At 46.4% G+C, this 27,188-nt stretch overlaps 2 protein-coding genes across 2 annotated transcripts in view; one reads left to right on the top strand and one right to left on the bottom strand.

Moving 5' to 3' along the window:
* The first annotated feature begins 824 nt into the window (after window positions 1-824).
* LOC104296276 (serine/threonine-protein kinase PAK 3) lies at window positions 825-10,356 on the top strand. The gene is made up of 11 exons (XM_054169805.1): window positions 825-833; window positions 960-1,298; window positions 2,652-2,784; window positions 3,078-3,141; window positions 3,515-3,563; window positions 4,100-4,209; window positions 4,313-4,430; window positions 6,722-6,821; window positions 7,258-7,454; window positions 8,782-8,919; window positions 10,267-10,356. Exons 1-11 carry the CDS (start codon window positions 825-827, stop codon window positions 10,354-10,356), a joined length of 1,347 nt encoding a protein of 448 aa, XP_054025780.1.
* A 9,130-nt stretch (window positions 10,357-19,486) lies between these two features.
* CAPN6 (calpain 6) overlaps window positions 19,487-27,188 on the bottom strand; it is a 49,410-nt gene continuing 41,708 nt past the window's right edge. The window contains exons 11-12 of the mRNA XM_054169695.1: window positions 20,366-20,502; window positions 19,487-19,824 (exon numbers count right to left, since the gene is read on the bottom strand). Coding sequence (XP_054025670.1) covers window positions 19,642-19,824; window positions 20,366-20,502 — 320 coding nt within the window. The 3' untranslated portion in view covers window positions 19,487-19,641. The remainder of the gene's footprint in view (window positions 19,825-20,365; window positions 20,503-27,188) is intronic.

A 27,188-nucleotide genomic window follows, 5' to 3' on the forward strand; every position in this document is an offset into this window, starting at 1 on the left:
GCAAGCTTAGTTGTTAGGCTGCGGCAGAGCGGCTGGCGGGCAACCTTGTCCCTCCAGTGGCAGAGGAGAGGGGGCAGAACGTAGGCTCCCTCTAGATGGCAGGGAGCAGTCCTGCGGGGTCGACCCTGCAGGGCCGATAGGGCTGGTCCCTGGACGGGGTCGGTCCTGCAGCAACGGGCTTCGAGGCCGCCGTGGACGGCCTCGGGGAAGAGGCGCGGCTGCGCAGAGCGGCGGCTTTCCCTTCGCTTGGCTCGAAGGAGCAGGCGGGACCCTTCTCGGAGTGGTCCTGGCTTTGGAGCACAGGCACTGGTGGTGCTCTGGATTTCCCTGGGGTTCACAGGGACTTCCTGTGATCTATTCAAACACTACATTTTGTGAAATGAGGCTTTGACCAAGCATAGGAATGATTTAGCTGTTTTGAGCAGAACTGAAAGCCACCAAGATGAATTAACAAAACTACACGGAGCTCCCTTTCTGTTGCACTGTGCTGAGGAAAGGGACCTGTAGGGCTACAGGCATATCTAGGCTGGTTTCTGATGTCTAAGCAGACTGAAGTTGTGTGTAATTACCAAAACTCCCAAGTGTCAGAATGGTGACCATCACTCATGCTCCTGTCTGTCCACAGAGCGCACAACCAGCACCAGAATGCCCGCAAGGTCCCTCTGTTTCTCAAGAAGCAGATGGAGATCAAGAAAATGAGGAAGAGGACAATGAAATTCCAGCTGTGCAACAGCCTGAATCTACACAATCAGTAAGTCCCAGCTTTGGTCAGCACTGTAGCTGGTGTAACTCTGGTCAGACAGCACTTGGATGAAGACTACTGTATGTGCCAAGTGTAACTTAGAGGCCTGTAGGACTACAGGCACGGCTAGGCTGGTTTCTCATGTCTAAGCAGATTGATTACCAACCTCCCAAGTGCCAGAGTGGTGACCATTCTTTGTGCTCCTGTCTGTCCACAGAGCAGTACAGAAACATCATCAGAAACATCACCAGAAACATCATCAGAAACATCATCAGAAGCATCATCAGAAGCATCATTTAAAACGGCTTCAGAAACAGTACCAGGAACAACATGGGAAACAGCACCGGAAACGGCATCAGGAACAACGTCAGAAACCTCATCAGGAAGGACATCAGAATCCCAACTATCTTCCTCTGTTTCTGTTGAAGAAAGTGAAGAGGATGATGAGGATGATGATGAGGAGGATGAGGATGATGATGATGACGAGGAGGATAATGAGAGAGATAATAATGAGCCTCCATCTGTTATGGGAAGTCGGCCCAAAGATGCAAAAGCAGTAAGTCCCAGCTTTGGTCAGCTACACCAGCTACAGCTGGTGTAATTCAGATCTGGCAACACCTGGAGTTGTTGCCAGAGTCCTACCCTGACTTAATAGTGCTTCAGCCAAGCCACTGACACAAGCAAAATCTGCACTGACCTTTCACGTTTAGTCATGAGTTTGCTGTGGTGCAGCAACTGGGGGGCAGTTTTGTTTGTATCATACAATATAGTGGGCTCGATCCTGCCGGTCCCACCACAGTGAGCTGAAACACAAGCTGGTAGCCCAGTTGTGGAGAGGTGGCCAGTGCCCTAGGTGGGCCAGATGACCCCAACCTGCTGAATAGAAAGCTATTTATTGAGATATTTGTACCCATTTTTCTTCACTTTCCTACCACCTACCAGTCCTTGATCCCACTGTTTACACTCTCATTCTAGCAGACAGTTTCCCCCCAACTGCTCTCCCATTGGTTTCAGCGATACAGCATTTCCTTATCCCCATGCTCCCATCCTTTCTCCCACAGTTCTGAGGCACAACAGGTCCTATCACTTATCACCCCTGTGTTCCTGCACAGATGTGAAGGCCAGCTAAACATCCTGTTAACTGCTCCCTTGGGTTCCAACACTGTGGTTCTGACTGGGACTGTGAATTAAGCACAGCATTAGCTGTGGTGGTGGTGTCTTTGAATGTTGCTGGTGTAAAAGGGAGCAACTTTGTCCAAAGTATCTGTGTAGGCTCTTTGCCATCAGTGAGAGAGCGGTTGTCAGTAGCAGATCACAACCTTGCAGGATCCATGGAAGTATGTGTCCCCTGGAGGTACACGTCCCAACCTGTCCCTCTCCACAGCCTCTCTAAGTAGCTAAATGAACAGCTGAGATCACACCCCTAACTTTTAGAAGGCTGAAGACTGGTGTGAAGAATCCTACACAGCTCTGCATTGTAAAGCAAAGGAAGGTCTCTGAAGGACTGGAATGCAGTTCCTCAAGCCTGCAATACTGACGAGAAAGTAATTTCAACAGTTCTGATCAGAAAGGAGAGATGTTCCCTACTTCTGATCAGACACTTTATGTAGCAACAAGGCTGTGGATTCCAGGACAGATCTATTTCTGTATCCTTGCTACTAGGTACATTCATGGTTTCCGTTATCCTTCAGAAAATCAGTGAAAATTGAATGTGAAACCAGCCATGGATGTGTGTAAAACTAGCCTTTAATTTTCACCTGTTCAGTTTGAGAAGTGAACACTAAATCTAAACCTTTTAAGAGCTCTGGATATGACAAACAAGACCTTCCTAAGGGTTTGCATTTGAAATGTCACTCCTGGGGCATCTCTACAAACCAACTTTCTGACCCAGATCAATTTCTTGTCACAGAAAAAAATCAAAGCTAAAGCCATCGCTCCTCAGCCTGAAGACTCAACAAGAAAGACTTCATGCGGAAAGTCAGACAGGCAGAAGAAGAAATCCATGCTCCGAAAAAAGGCGCGCCTCCTCCTAGAGCAACTGAGTACGTATTCTGTGTGTGTGTCTGACCAAGCAGTGCATGGTCTGCATGTCTCAAGACTACATGCACCAAACGTTCATCCTCTCTGCGGAAACTGACATTGTACTTGGAGACAGTAAGGAACACTCTGGGTATCCCTTCTGCCTCTGAGGGCAGCTGTGACCGGGCTGGATTTCCCTGAGCTTCCCTCTACATATACCAAAAGCAAAACCAGTGACTGTTTCTGGTTGAACAGAAGACTGTGATGTGATCTGCTCCATTTTGAAGTGAAGCATCTTTAATTTGGTTTCTTTCAGGGAGTCTTGTGAGCAAGGAAGATCCTAACAAGAAATACAGGCGACTGCAAAAAATTGGTGAAGGGTAAGTCCCATCACAGTTACTTACATAGAAGCACACAAGAGCTGCCATAACCAGCTCATAACTGTGATGCTGCAAGTCAGTTTTGAGTAATGGGGAAAGATCCTTCAGAAAAATAATCACCAAGGTAATCAAAGAGGATAATCAGGAGGAACTGGACTGCTGCACTGGCCCTTTTTCTTTATGTTGGAATTAGATTTTGGATACCCTGCAAAGCAGGGCTGGTTGGGTGCTCTACTGTGTACTGCTGGCTGAGGGAGTGGATATACAAAGCTGGTTTAGAAGCACTACAGGCAGCAGAGATCTATCTCCAGCCTGGGCTTGCTTTCACTCAGAGGGACTAAACCTCTTCTCATTGCTGCTGCTTTGTTTCTAGGGCATCAGGAAGAGTTTATCGCGCACTTGAGTTTGCCTCAGGACGAGAGGTAAGTGTCAACAGTCCAGCAGATTCTGCAGGTCTTCAGCACTCCCCATGGGTGTGAGCTGGGGATGGAGCTTTCAGGTCGCCAGTAGACCTTTACTGCAAAGGCTGTTCCTCTGCATCTTAACATTCATTTCCTTTTTCAAGATAGAATTTTTGAATGTATGCAAACCCTGCCCCAAAATCTTGCTACAGAAAAGTAGAAACGAGAGAGAGCAAAAGGGGTGGTCTGTCTCCTCTGTGCCATGTCAAGAGCAAGACTACACAGAGGAGACACGAGGCAACTGCCCAAATGGGTAGGGAGGGACAAGAGGCAGACTTTAAATAGCACAGACCACATCTCCATGTGGCCACGTATCCTGTAACTAGCAGCCAAGGCAGCAGAGAAATACACTGTTGTAATGCAAGGCACTGAGCGCCTGTGCCTAACAACAAGACAGTTTGGCACAGCTTGGCTGTGACATCCACAGATGCTCACTGCATGTTCATTCAGATCTTGTGTAACAGATTGCTTCTGCATGGTTTTTAATGTCATTTCAGGTGGCCATAAAGCTAATGAAAATCACGGACACGCCAATAAAACAATTAATAGGAGAAATCCTGGTCCTGAAGGAAAAGAAGAATGCCAATATTGTGAACTATTTAGACAGGTAAGTAGTTATGTTAGTATCATGTCTGTGTTCATACTGCAAGCCAAAGAGTCACTTGCAGAAAATTATCTCTTTATCTACTCTGACATTGTTGTCTTTTCAGCTACCTAGTCCGTGATGAGCTCTGGCTGGTGACAGAATACATGCCTGGAGGCTCTTTGGCCGATCTCATTAGTGTCATATGTCTGGATGAAGGACAGATAGCAACTGTCTGCAGGGAGGTAAGGAATCTTCACCTGGACAGGATGGGACTCCTCAACAAGTGGTAGGAACATGAGCAATGTCATCGACAGAGGCTTTTGTGTCTCTGTTGCAATTACACTATGGAGAGGAAAGGATATCTTCAGTGAACTGTCTGCCAGTATCTTCTGAAACTCTGCTGTTACATGCTTACGTACTCCCATTGTACTATCTCCTTTTTTGTTTTACTGTTTCTCGTCTTTGCCTCTCTTTCCCTGGAAAAGCAAACATGCTGGTGGCAGAATTTTAAATTAACTGCCAAGAAAAACAGAGACTTGTTTACCACAGCACTCAGCTTGGAAGGATAGCTAGCATTCCACCCAAACACCGCTGCTGCCTTCTGACAAAAATGTGAGACTGTGCAGATGACTGCCCTGTGGAATGGGTCTGGTTGGCAAACTGGGCCCTCAGAAGAGAATCACCAATGACAGTTACTCTTTCTCCTTAAGAGAAACACGTGTCTGTTGGTTACTTCCTCTAGGCACACCCCCCTTCACCTACATTGTCATTTGCCTTTTTTGAGAGCCCCAGATCTGTTGTGTAAGGGCACTTCAGAAGGTGAGGGAGGCGTGGCAAGGATTCGCCCGATGCCCTGAGCAGGGACCTGTTTCCATTCGTGCCCCCCACTTCTGCCCTGTGACAAGAGGTCACAGCAGGTCCTCTGCTTATTGTGGAGCTTGCACCTGTTGTCATTACCTCAGGGTGTGGCCCTCCCACTCTCTCTCCCTCTCACACTCCCCCATACTCCTTAGCCTTCCCAGCTCCTCTTTCAGCCCTGACACCAGGCTCAGCAGTTCTTTTCCCTGAGGGCACTGCACACAGGTATTGTTTCTGCTGCCCTCTGGCACTCCCTGCAGCCTGACAGCTTTAGGTTTGCGTGCACGCTCCGTTTGGGTCTTCACAGCCCTTCTGGAGATAGTTTTTTGGGGTAGAATCCACCCCTTCCCTCTGGGAGGGCGGGGAGCACCTGTTGAGCGGCCCGCCCTGCGCCAACTGCCCTAACTGCCCTGCGCCAACTGCCTTGCCCCGGGCGCTCGTACGAGAGCTTTGGCGCCGCCGGCGCTGAGGCACAGCCGGTGCTGCTCAAGCGCTCGCGCTTCCCGCTCTTGGGGTCGGCGGCGGGCGCCCGCTCCCCCTGCGCTGTTTGGCGCCCGAGTAAAGGCTCCTCCTGCGAGATCCTGCGCTCTGCTGCCTCTGCTGCTGTCGGCAGGGCAGTGCAGGGCTGTGCGCATTCGGGAAGCCAGCAGGGTGCTCTCCACCCATATGGTGGCGCTGCTGAGAAGCACCTACCACGGCATAAACTGTGCGGAAAAGCGAGGCAAACAGGGCATCAATAATTTTAGAAGCCTATATGTGCAAAAAATAGTAATCAAAGTATAAAAATTCTCCCACTCAAATACATTACGGCCGTGAAAAAGGAATAAACCTCCAACACAGCCTGCTAGGAGGTGACCATGGTGAGGCAGCTTGGAAGGATAGCTAGCATTCCACCCAAACACCACTGCTGCCCTCTGACAAACAAAAATGTCAGACTCTGCAGATCACTGCCCTGTGGAATGGGTCTGGTCGGCAGACTGGGCCCTCAGAAGAGAATCACCAATGACAGTTAACGCTTTCTCCTTGAGAGAAACATGTGTCTGTTGGTAACTTCCTCTAGGCACCCCACCCCCCCCCCCCCCCCCCCCCCCCCCTTCACCTACATCTTCATTTGCCTTTTTTGAGAGCCCCAGATCTTTTGTGTAAGGGCACTTGAGAAGGTGAGGGAGGCCTGGCAAGGATTTCCCCCGATGCCCTGAGCAGGGACCTGTTTCCATTTGTGCCCCTCCCCACCAAGTTGGTGGCTTTGGGCAGAAAACTAAGCTTAAGGACATGCATTTATACCCCAATGGTCGTTTACATGCTCGACCATGTCCCACAGGCATCCTGACCATCCCCAGCTTCATGTGGTTTCAAAAATCTTTTTAACATGCCATTTGTTCTTTCTGCTATCCCATTTGCCTGAGGATAGTGTGGAGTGTGGAATACTCACTGAATTCCTTCTTCATCTTTAGCCCAGTCTTGGACTGCTGCTGCTGCTTTAAAGAGCCGTTGTCTGATTGACTAGACCTTGGTTAGGCAAGAAGCAGCAGCAAGCTATGCCTCTTGACAGCACAGTATTCTGGTCCTGCTCACATTCATCTAGAAATTAAATCTTCTAGAACCATTTCCTTTCTTGTGTGATGAAATCAGGTCATTAATCTTTACCCTCATGTTTCTTTTTTTTACCTGTCAGTGCCTGCAAGCTCTGAATTTCCTTCATTCAAACAACATCATTCATAGAGACATCAAAAGTGACAATATCCTCCTTGGACTGAATGGATCTGTCAAACTGGGTAGGTATTCTTGGTCAAGAACAGCATTCCCCGGATGTGGTGTGGGGCTGCCAGTTTGGGTAACTGGCTGCCAGATACCCAAAACTGATGCCTGTGGTTGTGCACTGACCACTGGTGAAGGCTGAGGGTAGCTCTTTCATGCAGAGGAGGATAGAAGTAGAAAGGTGTAATGAGTGGTTTGGGTAGGTCCCTTCAAGAGTGAGTGAGTGACATTCTAAAGCTTCAAGTGAATGAAAGCCACTGCATGCAACTTGAGGGATTTTCTTAAAAGTGGCCTATTCAGTAGTTCACTGGCTACAGCACTAAGTAACCAGTTCATGGCTGCTGCTCCGGATAGGTTCAACCACGTGTTCTCAAGACAAATAAGTAGTGGGCATTGCTTTTGCTTGGTTTCATCTTTCTAGCTGACTTTAACAATACTTGTTTTTCTTCTTAGCTGATTTTGGCATCTGTGCTCAGCTCACCCCTGACAAGAGTAGGAGGAAAACACTAGTCGGGACTTTTCACTGGATGGCACCAGAAGTGGCCAGACGAGAAGCATATGGTCCTAAAGTGGACATCTGGTCACTTGGCATCACAATAATGGAAATGGTGGAAGGAGAACCTCCTTACTATGACGAAAGTCCTCGCAGGGTAAGCAGCAAATAAAGAGATACCACTGTCTTTCTAATCTGTAGCATGCTTTGTCTCCCATGAGCCAAAGTCTGAAGTCACATCAGTGTGAACTAGTTCTCCAAAGGTCTCCCTTTAGAAGGGAATCCCCTGCTAGTTGCACCTTTCTTTCTTGATAGCACTAGTCCTTAGTTGTGGGACTGGCTGATATGTTGTGGGCAACTGCATTGATGGACTTCCATCTCCATCCTCGTTCACCCAGACCTCTGTTTCTAGAGTCCCATACCTGTTGAGTATGGGCAAGTGCAAAGATGAGGGAGATTGGGAGGGGACTCGCCTGCCTCTCCTGGAAGGGAGCAGCCTCCATTCTCCCCCATCTCTTAGGTCTCCTTTTTCTGGGTGGCAGGAGAACATGGGATCCCCTGCTTCCTATGCAGTCTGTACCTGCTGGCCCTCCCTCAGGGATGGCAGAGCCTGGCTCCCTGAGTCTATCTCCCTTTTACCTTGCCTTATAGTCCTTAGTCTTGCCACCTCCTCCTTCAGTTCAGCCACCATGCTGAGCAGATCATTCAAGTGTTCACATCTAACACAGGTGTTTTCTCCTCCACCCTCCACTGCAAGTGCCAGCTTGTGGCACTCTCTGCAGCCATGGAGCCCTGGTCTGCTTACATGTTTTCATGTCTGGTGTGTCTTGGTGCCCACTGTTTTCCTAACAGCAGCCTTTGGCCAGGTTGCAACCTTGGCAGGGTCTCCACAGGCAATTGCTTGCTTGCTACTTCCATTCCACTGGGATGGAATTAATTACTCATTGTTCTGATTGGACCACTGCAATTTTTTCTTTCACCACATAAGTGAAGGTGACCTGGAATTTGGAGACTGCTGAAAGGCACAGCTACAGGTGGCTGCTGTCTGCCCAGTTAAGCCTTTTCTCAGTAATATATTTGTGTGTGAAGCTTACATGTCTATGTTAAAAATGAGGTTACAAGTGGTTCTATTTCTTTATCCAAGGAATAAGATAATCAGATTAGTTTATGAGGTTGGTTACCATTTTTATGCAGAACAGAGAAAAAAAATGGATTACTCTTATGAACGTAAAATGTGCTTTTGCTGGTATAGTTCATAACTAAGGATCCAATGCAATCACCTGTCATGGCAATGTCATTTTGATGTTGGAATAGCTGTGGCTTCATTCGAAGGGTTATTTGTTGGTAGAGAAACATCATCTCTAACTCTCTGCCAGGGAAGAAACTGCTACTGGAGACTGGACCATAAAAATCAGAGGGTTGTATTATGAGCACTTGTGGATATGAAAGAAACAGGTGGAGTCTCATGTTTCCTTTCTCTATAGGTATTAAAACTGATAGCCCGAAACAGAGTACCAAAGCTGCAGGACCCCAGGAAGCAGTCCCCACTCCTCTGTGACTTTCTGAACTGCTGCCTGGAGGTGGACGCGAATAGGAGATGGTCTGCCAACGAGCTTCTGCAGGTAATGCGCAAAGCAGCTGCAAGTGAAACAGCTACACTGTGGATGGCTTTCTCATCAGCTAAACTTGAAGGCATCTACAGACACACACCCCCCCTGCTCCCCCATTTAGTGCTCTCTAGTCATGGTGCTTTTCAAATGAAAAGTAGAATCACAGACTGGTTTGGGTTGCAAGAGACCTTTAAAGGTCATCTAGTCCACTCTCCCTTGCAGAAAGCAGGCACATCTTCAAGTACACCTGGTGGCTGAGAGCCCTTTCCAACCTGACCTGGACTGTGTCCAGAGATGGGGCATTTAGCACTTCCCTGGGCTACCTGTGCCAGTATTTCACCACCCTCAGCATAAAGATTTTCTCCCTCATTTAGTCTAAATTTTCTCTCTTTTATTTTAAAATCATCATCCCTTGTTCTATCTCGGCATATGTTGCTAAAAAGTTCCTCCCCATCATTCTTACAGCACCTTTAAGTATTAGAAGGCCACCATAAGGAAGAATGTGCTGCCTGGGAAGGTGGTTGAGTCACCAACCCTGGATGTGTTTAAAGGTCATTTGGATGTAGTGCTTGGGGATATGTTTAAGGGTGAACTTTGCAGAGTAGGGTTATTGGCTGGACTTGATGATCCTGAGGGGCTTTTCCAACATGAATGTTTCTGTGATTCTGTAATCTCCTTGGAGCCTTCTCCAAGCTGAACAAGCCTAGCTCTCAGCCTTCCTTCACAGAAGAGGTACTCCTGCCCTCTCATTTTTTTGTGGCTCTTTTGTATGTTGGCAGTATAGGCAGTTTTACCTGGGGGCAAAATAATTCGTGTGCAATGCCAGGCAGGTGCTACTTTCATTGCAACCCAGATCAGAATTCATCATATCTGTCACTTGTCTCCCTGCTCCCATCTTGGTGCTGGAGACATGTCCCTCAGTGGCCTTCAGACCAGCACAAGGGTCTAGATGCTACTGGGATAACACTTCCTGGAGGTATTGGGGTTCCCTGAGGAATGGCTGATGCCCCTCAGCTTTTCTGATGCCTACAATAGCCCATGATTCTAGAAAACAGGGACCTAAGTAAGTGTTTTGAGTTTCTTGAAAGGAGCAAGGAAAGCCCTGGGACAGCAAGCAGCAATTCCAGAGCACAGGCAGGGCCAAAATCCCATCTAGCTGAGCCCACTGTGAGAAATGGATTAATGGGATGATGGGCTGTGTCCTACCTGTGGTATCAAGGTACTGGACAGGAAGGCACAGGTGCAGATGGTCCCCTCAGTCCGGTTTGTGCATATTGCTGGTAACCAGAGGAACACTGTTTGAGCCTGTGAGTTTGGGTTTGGGAAGTAATGGTTCCTTTCTTTTTCTTCCTCTGACAGCATCCATTTTTAAAATTAGCCAAGCCACGCTGCAGCTTGACTCCCCTTATCATCACAGCGAAGGAATTGAGAAAGAGGAGCAAGCGCTAGTGCTTGCGGCCAACTTTCGTCCGTGGCAGCTCAGACCAGGACTGAGACAAAAACCCTCAACTACTGTGCTGCAAGGCAGATGGAGGGATGAAGAAACCAGCAGTCACAGTCCTGGTGATGATCCAAGAACTGAGAAGCTGCCATACGAGGAAACCCTGGAATATCAGGTATTGATCAGCATTGAGAAGAGGTGGCATAGGGGAGGCCTTAGCACCATGGTTCAGTAGTTAAAGGGTGACTATCAGGAGGTATAGGGTGGCTACAGAGAAAGTGGAGACTCCCTTTTTCCAAGGATTCCCACAAAAAGACATGGGGTAATGCAACCAAGGTAGCCCTGGGGAGATTCCAGCTACTCTGGCTTATGCCTGTAGTGGTCATGGTGGTTTTTTGATCCAAGTGCAGAATCTGGCACCTGGCCTTATTCAACTTCATACAGTTGACCACATCCCACTGATCCTTTCCCCTTTGAACCTAGTTTAAAGTCCTCTTGATGAGCCCTGCCAACTTCATGAGTGAGAATCTATTTTCCCCTTTCAGATTGCTGGAGTCCATCTGTCAGCAGCCAGCCTAGGGCTATACAAACATCCCCATAATCAAAAACCTCTTCTCATTCCTTTGCTGCTATTACGATGTAACAGTCATGCTACCACTATATAAGGCCTCAGTGCTCTAAGCAGGCTCCACTGGTGTTCAGAGCAGTCTGTGAGTACAGAGCAGTCTCGGACGCCGGCTCTTTCCCGGAAGAGCATCCGGATTTCGGCACTTTTCCCCTGACTGTAGAGTCTGGAAAATTGCCGTGTGGTCCCGCAAACATGGCAGCCGCATTTGCCAATGCAGCTTGCTTTCTTTTCGATTTCGCACATGCTTTCAATCTGCTGCTAGACGACAAGCCCTGGGCAATGACAGAGCTGTTAGCAAGTAAGTAGAGGCTCTTACTGATACAGCAGCAAATCTGGCTTCTGTGTCGATGTCCTCTTTTGGTGTTCCTTAAAAATTAGTTGGTTCTTATGGAAATTGAATTTGCAGTGGTGCAGTTCCCTACATGTGGAACCACCATGTCTGTGGCAGGGGAGTCTGTCAGTTTCTCAGTTTGCTGGCTCAGCCAGCCCAACAACTTCCCCAATGCAAATGGGGAGAGCTCCTCAGAGGTCCTTCCAAAACCCATGCTGTAATCTCCAGCGCTTACTAACAGTGCTCTTCTCTAGAGAGGAAGCATCTTTTTTTCTGAATACCATAATGAAGACTTGACTGTCTAACCTGACACTGAGGGCTCACTAAGCCAGCCATTACTCCAGCGAGGAAATGCAAACTTCCAAACCTGGGGTGTGTGCTCCTGACCTTGGGAGCTGTTACTGTGCTATATCAGAACACAACTGCCATGGAGAAAGGGGATTTGGGGAAAGCTTTCTTGGGGGGAAACATTTTCAGCACCTGAAAGAATCAATGCATGTAAGTTATTTAGAAAACAACAACAACAAACCCCACCAAAACCCAACTCCCCTCAAAAAAAAAGCTGCTTTACTATCACTTGGGCACAGCAGCAGCAGTGACTGTTGAAGAACAATTTGCATTTTCTTGACCCAGATTTCTATGGATTGCATTTAGTGGCAAAATTGGTGAAGGGTAAGTCCCATCACAGTTACTTACATAGAAGCACACAAGAGCTGCCATAACCAGCTCATAACTGTGACGCTGCAAGTCAATTTTGAGTAATGGGGAAAGATCCTTCAGAAAAATAATCACCAAGGTAATCAAAGAGGATAATCAGGAGGAACTGGACTGCTGCACTGGCCCTTTTTCTTTATGTTGGAATTAGATTTTGGATACCCTGCAAAGCAGGGCTGGTTGGGTGCTCTACTGTGTACTGCTGGCTGAGGGAGTGGATATACAAAGCTGGTTTAGAAGCACTACAGGCAGCAGAGATCTATCTCCAGCCTGGGCTTGCTTTCACTCAGAGGGACTAAACCTCTTCTCATTACTGCTGCTTTGTTTCTAGGGCATCAGGAAGAGTTTATCGCGCACTTGAGTTTGCCTCAGGACGAGAGGTAAGTGTCAACAGTCCAGCAGATTCTGCAGGTCTTCAGCACTCCCCATGGGTGTGAACTGGGGATGGAGCTTTCAGGTCGCCAGTAGACCTTTACTGCAAAGGCTGTTCCTCTGCATCTTAACATTCATTTCCTTTTTCAAGATAGAATTTTTGAATGTATGCAAACCCTGCCCCAAAATCTTGCTACAGAAAAGTAGAAACGAGAGAGAGCAAAAGGGGTGGTCTGTCTCCTCTGTGCCATGTCAAGAGCAAGACTACACAGAGGAGACACGAGGCAACTGCCCAAATGGGTAGGGAGGGACAAGAGGCAGACTTTAAATAGCACAGACCACATCTCCATGTGGCCACGTATCCTGTAACTAGCAGCCAAGGCAGCAGAGAAATACACTGTTGTAATGCAAGGCACTGAGCGCCTGTGCCTAACAACAAGACAGTTTGGCACAGCTTGGCTGTGACATCCACAGATGCTCACTGCATGTTCATTCAGATCTTGTGTAACAGATTGCTTCTGCATGGTTTTTAATGTCATTTCAGGTGGCCATAAAGCTAATGAAAATCACGGACACGCCAATAAAACAATTAATAGGAGAAATCCTGGTCCTGAAGGAAAAGAAGAATGCCAATATTGTGAACTATTTAGACAAGTAAGTAGTTATGTTAGTATCATGTCTGTGTTCATACTGCAAGCCAAAGAGTCACTTGCAGAAAATTATCTCTTTATCTACTCTGACATTGTTGTCATTTCAGCTACCTAGTCGGTGAGGGAGGCTTGGCAAGGATTCGCCCGATGCCCTGAGCAGGGACCTGTTTCCATTCGTGCCCCCCACTTCTGCCCTGTGACAAGAGGTCACAGCAGGTCCTCTGCTTATTGTGGAGCTTGCACCTGTTGTCATTACCTCAGGGTGTGGCCCTCCCACTCTCTCTCCCTCTCACACTCCCCCATACTCCTTAGCCTTCCCAGCTCCTCTTTCAGCCCTGACACCAGGCTCAGCAGTTCTTTTCCCTGAGGGCACTGCACACAGGTATTGTTTCTGCTGCCCTCTGGCACTCCCTGCAGCCTGACAGCTTTAGGTTTGCGTGCACGCTCCGTTTGGGTCTTCACAGCCCTTCTGGAGATAGTTTTTTGGAGTAGAATCCACCCCTTCCCTCTGGGAGGGCGGGGAGCACCTGTTGAGCGGCCCGCCCTGCGCCAACTGCCCTAACTGCCCTGCGCCAACTGCCCTGCGCCAACTGCCTTGCCCCGGGCGCTCGTACGAGAGCTTTGGCGCCGCCGGCGCTGAGGCACAGCCGGTGCTGCTCAAGCGCTCGCGCTTCCCGCTCTTGGGGTCGGCGGCGGGCGCCCGCTCCCCCTGCGCTGTTTGGCGCCCGCGTAAAGGCTCCTCCTGCGAGATCCTGCGCTCTGCTGCCTTTGCTGCTGTCGGCAGGGCAGTGCAGGGCTGTGCGCATTCGGGAAGCCAGCAGGGTGCTCTCCACCCATATGGTGGCGCTGCTGAGAAGCACCTACCACGGCATAAACTGTGCGGAAAAGCGAGGCAAACAGGGCATCAATAATTTTAGAAGCCTATATGTGCAAAAAATAGTAATCAAAGTATAAAAATTCTCCCACTCAAATACATTACGGCCGTGAAAAAGGAATAAACCTCCAACACAGCCTGCTAGGAGGTGACCATGGTGAGGCAGCTTGGAAGGATAGCTAGCATTCCACCCAAACACCACTGCTGCCCTCTGACAAACAAAAATGTCAGACTCTGCAGATCACTGCCCTGTGGAATGGGTCTGGTCGGCAGACTGGGCCCTCAGAAGAGAATCACCAATGACAGTTAACGCTTTCTCCTTGAGAGAAACATGTGTCTGTTGGTAACTTCCTCTAGGCACACCACCCCCACCCCCCACCCCCCCTTCACCTACATCTTCATTTGCCTTTTTTGAGAGCCCCAGATCTGTTGTGTAAGGGCACTTGAGAAGGTGAGGGAGGCCTGGCAAGGATTTCCCCCGATGCCCTGAGCAGGGACCTGTTTCCATTTGTGCCCCTCCCCACCAAGTTGGTGGCTTTGGGCAGAAAACTAAGCTTAAGGGCATGCATTTATACCCCAATGGTCGTTTACATGCTCGACCATGTCCCACAGGCATCCTGACCATCCCCAGCTTCATGTGGTTTCAAAAATCTTTTTAACATGCCATTTGTTCTTTCTGCTATCCCATTTGCCTGAGGATAGTGTGGAGTGTGGAATACTCACTGAATTCCTTCTTCATCTTTAGCCCAGTCTTGGACTGCTGCTGCTGCTTTAAAGAGCCGTTGTCTGATTGACTAGACCTTGGTTAGGCAAGAAGCAGCAGCAAGCTATGCCTCTTGACAGCACAGTATTCTGGTCCTGCTCACATTCATCTAGAAATTAAATCTTCTAGAACCATTTCCTTTCTTGTGTGATGAAATCAGGTCATTAATCTTTACCCTCATGTTTCTTTTTTTTACCTGTCAGTGCCTGCAAGCTCTGAATTTCCTTCATTCAAACAACATCATTCATAGAGACATCAAAAGTGACAATATCCTCCTTGGACTGAATGGATCTGTCAAACTGGGTAGGTATTCTTGGTCAAGAACAGCATTCCCCGGATGTGGTGTGGGGCTGCCAGTTTGGGATACCCAAAACTGATGCCTGTGGTTGTGCACTGACCACTGGTGAAGGCTGAGGGTAGCTCTTTCATGCAGAGGAGGATAGAAGTAGAAAGGTGTAATGAGTGGTTTGGGTAGGTCCCTTCAAGAGTGAGTGAGTGACATTCTAAAGCTTCAAGTGAATGAAAGCCACTGCATGCAACTTGAGGGATTTTCTTAAAAGTGGCCTATTCAGTAGTTCACTGGCTACAGCACTAAGTAACCAGTTCATGGCTGCTGCTCCGGATAGGTTCAACCACGTGTTCTCAAGACAAATAAGTAGTGGGCATTGCTTTTGCTTGGTTTCATCCTTCTAGCTGACTTTAACAATACTTGTTTTTCTTCTTAGCTGATTTTGGCATCTGTGCTCAGCTCACCCCTGACAAGAGTAGGAGGAAAACACTAATCGGGACTTTTCACTGGATGGCACCAGAAGTGACAAGAAGCATATGGACCCCAAATCAATGAAACTGGGTGATACGTTCTGGGCAACTGCATGGACGGCCTTCCATCTCCATCCTCGTTCACCCACACCTCTGTTTCTAGAGTCCCATACCTGTTGTATATGGGCAAGGGGAAAGATGAGGGAGATAGGGAGGGGACTCGCCTGCCTCTCCAGGGAGGGACCAGCCTCCATTCCCTCCCAACTCTTCGGTCTCCTTCTTTTTCTGGATAGCAGGAGAACATAGGATCCACTAATTCCTGTGCAGTCTATAGCTGCTGCCCCTCCCTTGAAGGCCTCCATAAGGAAGAATGTGGTGCTCAGGGAGGTGGTTGAGTCACCAACCCTGGATGTGTTTAAAGGTCGTTTGGATGTGGTGCTTTGGGATATGGTTTAAGAGTGGACACTGCAGAGTAGGGTTATTGGCTGGACTTGATGATCCTGAGGGTCTTTTCCAATGTGAATATTTCTGTGATTCTGTGATCTCCTTGAAGCCTTCTCCAAGGAGTTTCTTGAAAGGAGAAAGGAAAGCCCTGGGACAGCAAGCAGCAATCCCAGAGCACAGGCAGGGCCAAAATCCCATCTAGCTGAGCCCACTGTGAGAAATGGATTAATGGGATGATGGGCTGTGTCCTACCTGTGCTTCCTTTCTTTTTCTTCCTCTGACAGTATCTATTTTTTAAATTAGCCAAGCCACTCTCCAGCCTGACTCCCCTCATCGTCGCAGGAAAAGAACTGAGTAAGAAGAGCAAGCACTAGTGCTTGCACCAGCTTTTGTCTGTGGCAGCTCCGAGCAGGACTGAGGACAAAAACTTCAACTATTGTGCTGCAGGGCAGATGGAGGGATGAAGAAACCAGGTGGGGTAGGGTAGCGATACAGTCAACACAGTAAAACACAGGCGTGAAGATGAGGTCTTCCTGTTTCCTGTGGATTGTCCCTTACTGGTATTCATGCTGGGCCATATGGATGCCTTTCAAAGACAAAGTGAAGGAGATGTGAATGTGTAGAACAGCGTCTTTATTTGCCTCAGTTGTTGTAAGCGGCTTCTTGGAGCCTGCTTTAAAGCAATTGGTAAAAACTTAACAAGGCAACTGGAAGTGACTTCCTGTGATCTATTCAAACACTACATTTTGTGAAATGAGGCTTTGACCAAGCATAGGAATGATTTAGCTGTTTTGAGCAGAACTGAAAGCCACCAAGATGAATTAACAAAACTACATGGAGCTCCTTTTCTGTTGCACTGTGCTGAGGAAAGGGACCTGTAGGGCTACAGGCATATCTAGGCTGGTTTCTGATGTCTAAGCAGACTGAAGTTGTGTGTAATTACCAAAACTCCCAAGTGTCAGAATGGTGACCATCACTCATGCTCCTGTCTGTCCACAGAGCGCACAACCAGCACCAGAATGCCCGCAAGGTCCCTCTGTTTCTCAAGAAGCAGATGGAGATCAAGAAAATGAGGAAGAGGACAATGAAATTCCAGCTGTGCAACAGCCTGAATCTACACAATCAGTAAGTCCCAGCTTTGGTCAGCACTGTAGCTGGTGTAACTCTGGTCAGACAGCACTTGGATGAAGACTACTGTATGTGCCAAGTGTAACTTAGAGGCCTGTAGGACTACAGGCACGGCTAGGCTGGTTTCTCATGTCTAAGCAGATTGATTACCAACCTCCCAAGTGCCAGAGTGGTGACCATTCTTCGTGCTCCTGTCTGTCCACAGAGCAGTACAGAAATATCATCAGAAACATCACCAGAAACATCATTTAAAACGTCTTCAGAAACAGTACCAGGAACAACATGGGAAACAGCACCGGAAACGGCATCAGGAACAACATCAGGAACAACGTCAGAAGCCTCATCAGGAACAATGTCAGGAACAACATCAGGAACAACGTCAGAAACCTCATCAGGAACAATGTCAGGAACAGCATCAGAAACAACGTCAGGAACAGCATCAGGAACAATGTCAGAAACAGCGTCAGGAACGCCATCAGAATCCCAACTATCTTCCTCTGTTTCTGATGAAGAAAGTGAAGAGGATGAGGATGATGATGAGGAGGATGAGGATGATGATGATGACGAGGAGGATAATGAGAGAGATAATAATGAGCCTCCATCTGTTATGGGAAGTCGGCCCAAAGATGCAAAAGCAGTAAGTCCCAGCTTTGGTCAGCACTGTAGCTGGTGTAACTCTGGTCAGACAGCACTTGGATGAAGACTACTGTGACATATGTGCCAAGTGTAACTTAGAACAGAGGCCTGTAGGACTACAGGCACGGCTAGGCTGGTTTCTCATGTCTAAGCAGATTGATTACCAATCTCCCAAGTGCCAGAGTGGTGACCATTCTTCATGCTCCTGTCTGTCCACAGAGCAGTACAGAAACATCATCAGAAACATCATTTAAAACATCTTCAGAAACAGTATCAGGAACAATGTCAGAAACAGCGTCAGGAACGCCATCAGAATCCCAACTATCTTCCACTGTTTCTGATGAAGAAAGTGAAGAGGATGAGGATGAGGATGATGGTCATGAGGAGGAGGATAATGAGAGAGATAATAATGAGCCTCCATCTGTTATGGGAAGTCGGCCCAAAGATGCAAAAGCAGTAAGTCCCAGCTTTGGTCAGCTACACCAGCTACAGCTGGTGTAATTCAGATCTGGCAACACCTGACATAATAGTGCTTCAGCCAAGCCACTGACACAAGCAAAATCTGCACTGACCTTTCACGTTTAGTCATGAGTTTGCTGTGGTGCAGCAACTGTGGTGCAGTTTTGTTTGTATCATACAATATAGTGGGCTCGATCCTGCCGGTCCCACCACAGTGAGCTGAAACACAAGCTGGTAGCCCAGTTGTGGAGAGGTGGCCAGTGCCCTAGGTGTGCCAGATGACCCCAACCTGCTGAATAGAAAGCTATTTATTGAGATGTTTGTACCCATTTTTCTTCACTTTCCCACTGCCTACCAGTCCTTGACCCTACTGTTTACACTCTCTTCTAGCAGTTCGGGAAAATATCAGAAACAGCATCAGGACCAGCATCAGAAACAGCATGAAGAAAGTGAAGAGAGAACCTCCTTATTCTGATTAAAGTCCTCACAGGGTGAGGGACAAATAAAGAGATACCATTATCTTTATAATCTGTAGCATGTTTTGTCTCCCATGAGCCAAAGTCTGAAGTCACATCAGTGTGAACTAATTCTCCAAAGGTCTCCCTTGAGAAGGGAATCCCCTGCTAGTTGCACCTTTCTTTCTTGATAGCACTAGTCCTTAGTTGTGGGACTGGCTGATATGTTGTGGGCAACTGTATTGATGGACTTCCATCTCCATCCTCGTTCACCCAGACCTCTGTTTCTAGAGTCCCATACCTGTTGAGTATGGGCAAGTGCAAAGATGAGGGAGATTGGGAGGGGACTCGCCTGCCTCTCCAGGAAGGGACCAACCTACATTCTCCCCCATCCCTTAGGTCTCCTTTTTCTGGGTGGCAGGAGAACATGGGATCCCCTGCTTCCTGTGCAGTCTGTACCTTCTGGCCCTCCCTCAGGGATGGCAGAGCCTGGCTCCCTGAGTCTGTCTCCCTTTCACATTGCCTTATAGTCCTTAGTCTTGCCACCTCCTCCTTCAGTTCAGCCACCATGCTGAGCAGATCATTCAAGTGTTCACATCTAACACTAGTCAATAAAACATTTAATATGGGAAATCCTGGTCCTGAAGGAAAATAAGAATGCTAATATTGTGGACTATTTAGAGAGGTAGGTGACCATGGAGATGCAGCCATAGCTGCCTGCATCCAGTACTGCTGCTAAGAACAGCTGACAATGTACTGGGAATGTGTGAGAACAGTCACATGTGCTTCTATACATGCCAGGAGGTCCTGAAAGGTGCCGCTGGGGCAGATGGTGACATCACTGAGCTTGTCTATTTGTTGTATCATGGACATATATATGTATAAATGTATTTTTTTCCCTCTTTCAAAAGCACCTCTCCCCATTATCCATGATAGTGGGGAGAGGCAGAGGGCTTTTTCTTTTTAAAGCCATTATGATTATATGCAACCTTTGCCTCCCGAGTCTTTCACACAGAGAGCACAGACAAGCCCCCTTGCTGCGAGGTGACAGCTCTGTGTAGCTCTGTGGGGCTTTGGTATTCATAATTCCACAAGGTCATCACTGGAAAAAACCTTGATGGTGATGTGACCTGGCACCTCGGCAGCTTCTCGGCTGCTTCTCCCTCGGAGCTGCAGAGTCTGCTGTTCTCTGGGGTCACTGGGTGAAGCTGCCAGCACCACCTGCCCAAGGAACTGGTCACACAAGACATTGCTGTTCCAGACCTAGAGATAAGAGAATAGAAATAAACGCAACTAAAGCAGTGCTTCTGTTGCACTCCACCTGAAAGGGTTGTACTGGAGGAAGGGTCACCCCCATTAACCCCTCGAAGAAACAGTGAGGAGGGGGCCTGCATCTATATTTAGCTAACTATCCAGAGAGCATGTGGGAGATTTTAGATTTGCATGTTCATTTACATACACTATGCAAATAAGGAGCTAAATGCAGCTTTTTTCTAGGTCACATCTTGTCTAGAAAAGGAATAAAAATTACCTGTTTGAACTCCTCAGGCATAAAAATCTACATGCAGTCAGCCTATCTGTGCCCTGCAGCCTCCTTGGGCTGAGCTCTGCAGGGTCTTCAAGTGCTTTTCCCCTGACTCTGTTAGCACCTCCACAGTAATGGGAGCAGAGATTCTCACTGCTCCTTCATATGCCTTGGCTATCAGGCAAATGAAGGAAGAAATCAGCACACAGAAAGCCCAGTGATGCTGTTGTGCTCTCCCCTACCTGTCCTTAGCAGCCCATCCTGCATAGCTTATCTCACCTGGATGATGATAGGACTGTCAATGTTCTTTCTGTAGAAAATCGCTTGTGTGTTGAAGATGGCACTGGTTGTATTATGTTGCACAGGGGAGCGCGTGGTTTGGTTCTCACACTTGATAAGAACATATGGATCTGCCCCTGAAAGACATCATCAGCTATTAGGACACAGAATGGCAGCTGACACCTGCCTAGAAACCCAGCAGAAGCAATTATTTTGTGTACCTGGCAGCTCCACTGCTACCGAGCACAGACACAGCACACCAATGCACATCATACCCACTGCTAGCTGCCCATCACCAGCAGAGATGGAATCCCCCACTCTTGTAACAACAGAATGCTCAGAGCTAGAAACCAAGCACCATTTTCCCATCTTAATCCCGGACGGGGATTGTGATCTTTCCACATTCCTTTGCATCCTCCTGGCTCATCTAACAGAAAGTCTTCAAAGTATCATAGTATCAGTCAGGGTTGGAAGGGACCACAAGGATCATCTAGTTCCAACCCCCCCTGCCATGGGCAGGGACACCCCACACTAGATCAGGCTGGCCAGAGCCTCGTCCAGCCTGGTCTTAAACACTTCCAGGGACGGCGCCCCAACCAGCTCCCTGGACAACCCATTCCAGTGAAACTAAACTTCCTGACCCTGCTCCATATGTGAGAGCCAAAACACATCTGTGCATCTGACACGTAGTTCTGGGCCCCTGGGCCAAAATGGAAAGTAAAGAACTGTTGACCATCCACAGTTCCTGTGGAGGAAGAGCAAGGATGGGAACTGCACAGAACTGCTTATAGATCACTGAATGCAATCCTAATGCCCACATTTGAAACCCCTAGCTTGAAAGTGCTGTCTGCTGTATTCTGATATAGATATTAGTGTTCAGAGGTAGTTTTCATGAAGCACTTTTTCTTCCAGAAAGTAAAATACTGTCTGTAACAATTTGAGGCTGCGCCTTTAAGGAACAAACAGTGCTGGGACACACTGGCTAAATGTTTTCGGTACTAGAACAAAAACATTCTGATATTCTAAATGAATTTCATTGGTGGATGGATAAAATGCAACTTTAAATTGTAGAGCAGTTGGAATTTTTTCGGAATTTGGTTTGGGAGTTGGGGAGTTTGGGTTTCAGCCTGTTCTCCCTGCCTGCTTTCTCCGCGAACTGCTGGACCTGGCCTTGAGATAAGCAAAAACTAATCCTGCATGGGCTTTTGAAGCTTACTAACAACTCTTTTTCCTTAATAACTTGCCTTTCTTTCTCTCTAACCCCTTTTTGGGGAAAAAGGGAGGTAGGGAGGGAGAGAGGTGGTTATAGGGAGGGGATCCCTCCTCGGGAAGGGATTTTTGTTGTGTTATTTCTCTTTGCTGTATATTTCTGTGTATATATTGTAAATACCTGTATATATTGTGTTATATATAACCTGCTTTCCACATATGCTTGTAAATACATAGCTTTGCTCCTCCGACTAGGTTAGCTGTGGTTTTTTTACTCTGTGGGGGAGAGAGAGCTAGGCCCTCTCTCAACCTTCCACACTGTCAAAATGCAGAAGATTTTTTTGAAGGGGTACACAGGCTTCAATGAAGTTTTCTGCGGGAAACTGTAAAAGGAAGCCCTTCCCACTTCCTCATTTCATTCACATGAAGCTGAGACAGTGTCTTTGGTTCTATCGTTTGGATCAATGCACATTTAAAGTCTCATTATCACAACACATTTGTATCCTAGTTACTGTTTCAAATTACATTTTAATCATATGTAACCCCCTGAGATTATCAACATTCTGAAAATGTTTTATTGTTTTTACACTGAACATTTTTATGTTTTATAAATATTACTAAATTTTTCCCATTCCAGTAGGGTGCAAGAGCCCATCTGGAAACTCCTTTTCTTATCCCCAAATACAACAGAGCACTCCACTTCCTAATTATTTTTCAATTAAACACAGGCACTATCTTTTTGTTTTCTATTTCAACACAACTATTTCTATTGATTCCTGTAGTTAGTGATAGCATATCTGTTTTTCCACACTTTGCTACCTTCTAGATATAGGTTTTAAATAAACCCATTCACTGTGTGTAACTAAGTCAGACCCCTGATCATTCCTTACACACTTTTGTCATCATCTACTTGACAATGCTGCTGCTGCTGTAATGACAGCCATAAGGCACTGTAGTTTTAAGGCAGCTTTAGATTTTTTAACTGTTCATACCCGGGATGATTTTTCTCAAACACATCGTTCATTTTCAGGACTGGATGCCAACATCTCGTGCAAACAAAACATGTGAAACAGGAGGTAATTCCACTTCTGTGAAAAAAAAATCTCCCCACGTGCTGCAGTCTGAGTATACCTGTCCAGAGATGTGACAGGGCTGTTACCCTGTCATCACCTCACACTTTCTGTAGCAGGTACCAACCTATTGTCTTTTCTGGGAGAAAATGACTTCCTGTCACTGAGCATGTGGATTTAGCTCTGGGACATGGGACTGCACCATTCTGTGTGATTACTGATGGAAAACCTTTCCCCCCTCCTTCAGAGAGATTTGGAAAATGGATCTGAATAAAATGGGACTTGTATGAAATGGTGTCAACTACTTTGGCTAAAGGCAAAGAGCAAAGGGACACCTGATCATTTAGAGTAATTAAGTAATTAAGGGCATAAGAGGAGGTAAGAAAGGGACACAGAGCTTGAAGAGGTGACAGGCCTATCTACTGGATGAGGGAGTCGTTAATGAAGGGACTTGCTAAATGCAGAGAAAAGGAAACTTAACATTTGAAAGAAACAGATTTGCATTCTGAGAAAGAACTAGGAAAAAAGATGGAGGGAGAAGAAAACATGAAAGGCATCTGCACAGCATGACCTCACGGTGGCAGTGAGTGGTCAGTTATGACAGGAGGCCCCACTCCAGTTCAGAACGAAGGAAAGAAATGGAAGAGCTGCACATACGGCATTGATGAGACAAGGGATCTTCTGAGCTACATTTGGTCCAGTTCTTTGCAACTCTGGGACTGGTTTATTTCCAGTACAAAGACAATGCAGAAAGGGTTATGAACATGGAAAAGCAACATCCTAATACTCATACTGAGCTGAGAATTGAAACAACTGGAGCTGCTGCTCTGGCAGTTGCAGGAGGACTGAGCTCAGTTCTCAAGCACACACAAGACTCAACTACGTGCTGAACACTGCTGTGTATAAACAGCTGCTTAATCTAGGCACAGCAGTCTACAGAAGTGTGTGTTCTGGTTTTGGGGAGGTTTTTTGAGAACTGGGCTGTGGACCTAACCTTCACATCCTTTCTAGAAAATGCTCTTAAGAAAAAGTTCTCAGAGACATTCCCAGTCTTCTCCAGCTAGACCACTCTTACAACAAACTCACTCACTGGAAGAAGGTATGGGCCACACAGAGCAGACAGTGCTGAGACACAAACTTCCTTAGGAAGTAAACCAGAAATTTGCAAAAGGCAAAAAAACCCTTTCTTCTCTGTATCCTAAGGGATGATTGTAATGATGGGATTAAAAGTAATCAGTGTCTTTACAAAGGAAAAATTGTCTGAAGGAGGTTGGAAGAGGAAGGGGAGAACCAGACAGTCCCCCATATCTATGTGCACAAACAACAAAGGGGCATCTGCAAAATAGCCTTGTCTTACAAATCATGGTAAATCAGTGGGAGTCTGTCAGAGCATGACATGACACCAAACATAGCCTAAACTCTTGAACTTTCAGACCAGAGCACAGGCCTACTAGATTACTAAATATTAGCTTCTTGAGAGCTGAGATGCTGCAAATGAGGATGTGAAGAAGTCAGGAAACCCTTGTGAAATGCAGCAGGGCTAAGCAGACACCGCAGCTCACATAAAACCAAGATGCTAACAACCTTATCACCAGAAAATGAGTGACCTTTGTGTGAGGTCCACTTAGCAGTAGGCAAACACAACCACTTAATTTACCTATTTTCTACATGAATAAACATATTGGTTGTGCCTAATCTAAAAGGAAACCCTTACTTGTCAGTCCCAATGCCAGCTGCTGCATGGCCTCTTCTCTCATCTCAGTATTGATTAGACAGGAGGCTGCTGTTGGCTTTTAAATCTAGTTCACATCAGGAAATGCTCCAGGAGCAGCAGGTAAAACATATTCCAGTGACTGCCCATGTGGCTGAGGTCTGCGCTCACTTCTGAGAAAGCTGGTCTTTTTCTAGTGCCTGGCTGCTATTTCTTCTTGAGAGAGGCATGGGAGAAGGACCAGACATTGATCCAGAGAAGCCAGAGAGGACACCAGAAATAAGGAGTTGGAAGCAATTATTAGGAAGTAATGGTAAAACATGGGTTATTTAATGCCCTTGGGCATGTTAATTTCTAATGTAACTTTACAATCCAACCAGACCATAGGCTTTAAGGAATTTCTACATCCACTCTTTTAATCTACAGAAAAAAACAGCCCCCCAAATGTAAGAAACATGTACAATATGGAGTCTTTTATGTTACCAAAAATGGACTCTAGTATCAGTCAGGAGCTTTCCCAGGAAGGTGCCCTTAGAAGGCAGATGCCAGCTATGGAAGTTATCCTGGTCATCACACAGCTTGATTTTACTGTGTAGCACAACTACCTGCACTGCACATCTGGCTTCATGGTGGTTTTATTTACACACACTGCCTGATTTGTCTGAAACTGCTATATGATATGGCATTTTTCAAGATAATCTATGAATGTGAACTCTGTGAGCTGAAGGTACTTAGAAGGGAAAAAAGAAAGATACAAACAGGTATTTCACAGCAGAATTCAAGATATTGGGGAAGCTACTGAAGGGAAGTAGCTCAGGTCTCTATCAGTGACCCCTGAATGGATGACATGTGGAACTACAGGCTGAAAAAAGACAATGGCTTTTTCCTGAAAGCTTTGTGTTGATACAAAAGGAAGATTGTGGGTTTTTTAGACGTTTTATTCAAAGACAAGCAGTAATATTCTTATAGGCTTTCTATTCAAATCCCCCTGTGCTTTTGATGAATTCACAAATGGCATCTTGTTTCAAACAGGAAAAAAAAATTGGCAATGATAGAATCCTCTTTTTTTTTTCTCAGCCACTTGATTAATTCAGTACCAATTCACAAATAGTATGACTTGACCTAATTATAAATTATTTTTAGCAGATAAAATAAACAAGCAGCAGTTCTGCTCAGGTTGAAACATAAAATCAGTGAGTCCATTTCCTATAGACTCTTCTACCCACAATAGTTTTCATTTCTGTCAGGGTAATCATCAGCCCAACACTGGGTGCTGCAATCAAAATAGAAGAAGATGCTTCAACTCAGCCTGACCATGTGTGGTAGTACTGGGTCCTGTTTGGGTTTTGCTGTAGTTACTAGTATTTATTACACATTGGTTCTAAGTCCTGTTTGTATATTCCTGAGGGAGTGTGTCAAAATGTTCCAAATCCCACTATGCCCTCTGAGCTCAAGCCTGGTCTTTGGCAGCTGCAGACAACTGCTTTTAATGATCTTGTTAAGAGTCTAATTGTGCTAAGGATTTCAAAATGTTAAGGGTGGAGAATTGGCTTTTATTGCTTTACTGTAGGGAATGTTAAGAGAAAAATATTTATGGAATTTTAAAAGCAAAAAACCACCCCAAAACACTTTTAGATGAATCACAGAGCAAGAAGAAGGACATGCTGCCTCCTTCCAATGCACTGCACATATAGCCCCTTCAGTCTGAGCCACCTGTCCTGCCTTGCTGAGAACATGAAGCCATACCACTTGGCTGACTGAGGTGTTTGTGGCTCCTGTTTTTCAAGAAAAGCACCAAGAAAAATTATCTGAATCAATTTTCTGTATCTCTTCCCACCAACATTCCTGTCCCCTGAAGAGACAACCAGACTTAACAGAAAGCAGCTTTCACAGTGCAAGTCACATTCAGTCACTACTCTGTGGGTGCCAGGAATAACTATGAAAAGGGGACTGGAATAAAATTGTAACCAGCTGGTGGCAGAAATTTTACAGCTACTTAGTAAAACTGCAGAGGAACTGTACTACAGGTCTTAGTCTACTACCTTCTCTGCCAGAAAAAGTAAATGCAATAAAGCTCCACATCTTAAACTGCAGAGAGCTGAAGAGTTATCTGGAGCAAACAGAACAGATATTTCATGATCCTCTTTAATTTCCCATTTCATATTCACCATGGTATCACCTTTGCTTTCTCACTACCAACCTCTCAGTGTTGGGTGTATCTACCTTTTTCTTTTCCACTATTCATGGGAAATGAAGGCTGACAGATGGAGAGTAGGAGTAGAAAACGACTATGTAAATAACAACTGGACAAGTCTCTTAATTAGTTGTCAACATCAGGTGCCAGAAAGACATTTCTGTGTCCTTCAGGACAATTCTTTTGACATGTAGATACCCAGCCCTGTAGAAATCTTTTCACCTCTCTCTGTGCTAGTTTAAACCAGCTGAAAATAGTTGTTTGAAAACCATAATTTCCTCCCTGAAGTGCTATTAAGCTTGTGGTAATGAATAACAAAGTGCTTTGAAGGCCCTGAATGACATTGCTGAGGTAAGCGTAATGCACTACATGAGTCTGTGTGATTCAGCTGTTTCCCTGGATATTTTCCATTTAGGAAACACATAACCCTGAAAGGTGAATTTCTTACTAATCCCAACAAAAAGCTTCTCAAGAGGATCTGGCTACTACTGCCCATCTGGACCAGCATAGATGACAAAACTCTTGCTATTTTGCATCACCTAATTCATCTGATGTCTTCTGTTGAGCAGATTTTACTGCTCAAAAAAACCCCACACCAAACAACAACAAAATCAGTTTGTTAGGATAGCTTCTCACTGC

The sequence above is a fragment of the Dryobates pubescens genome, chromosome 18 (genome assembly GCF_014839835.1).
Source record: "Dryobates pubescens isolate bDryPub1 chromosome 18, bDryPub1.pri, whole genome shotgun sequence".
In the NCBI taxonomy this organism is placed as follows: domain Eukaryota; kingdom Metazoa; phylum Chordata; class Aves; order Piciformes; family Picidae; genus Dryobates; species Dryobates pubescens.

Excerpts from the sequence above, each read along its gene's own strand:
- LOC104296276 (XM_054169805.1), top strand. Across the intron at positions 3,142-3,514 it reads CTGCAAAAAATTGGTGAAGG|GGCATCAGGAAGAGTTTATC; the intron begins GTAAGTCCCATC and ends CTTTGTTTCTAG. Across the intron at positions 3,564-4,099 it reads AGTTTGCCTCAGGACGAGAG|GTGGCCATAAAGCTAATGAA; the intron begins GTAAGTGTCAAC and ends ATGTCATTTCAG.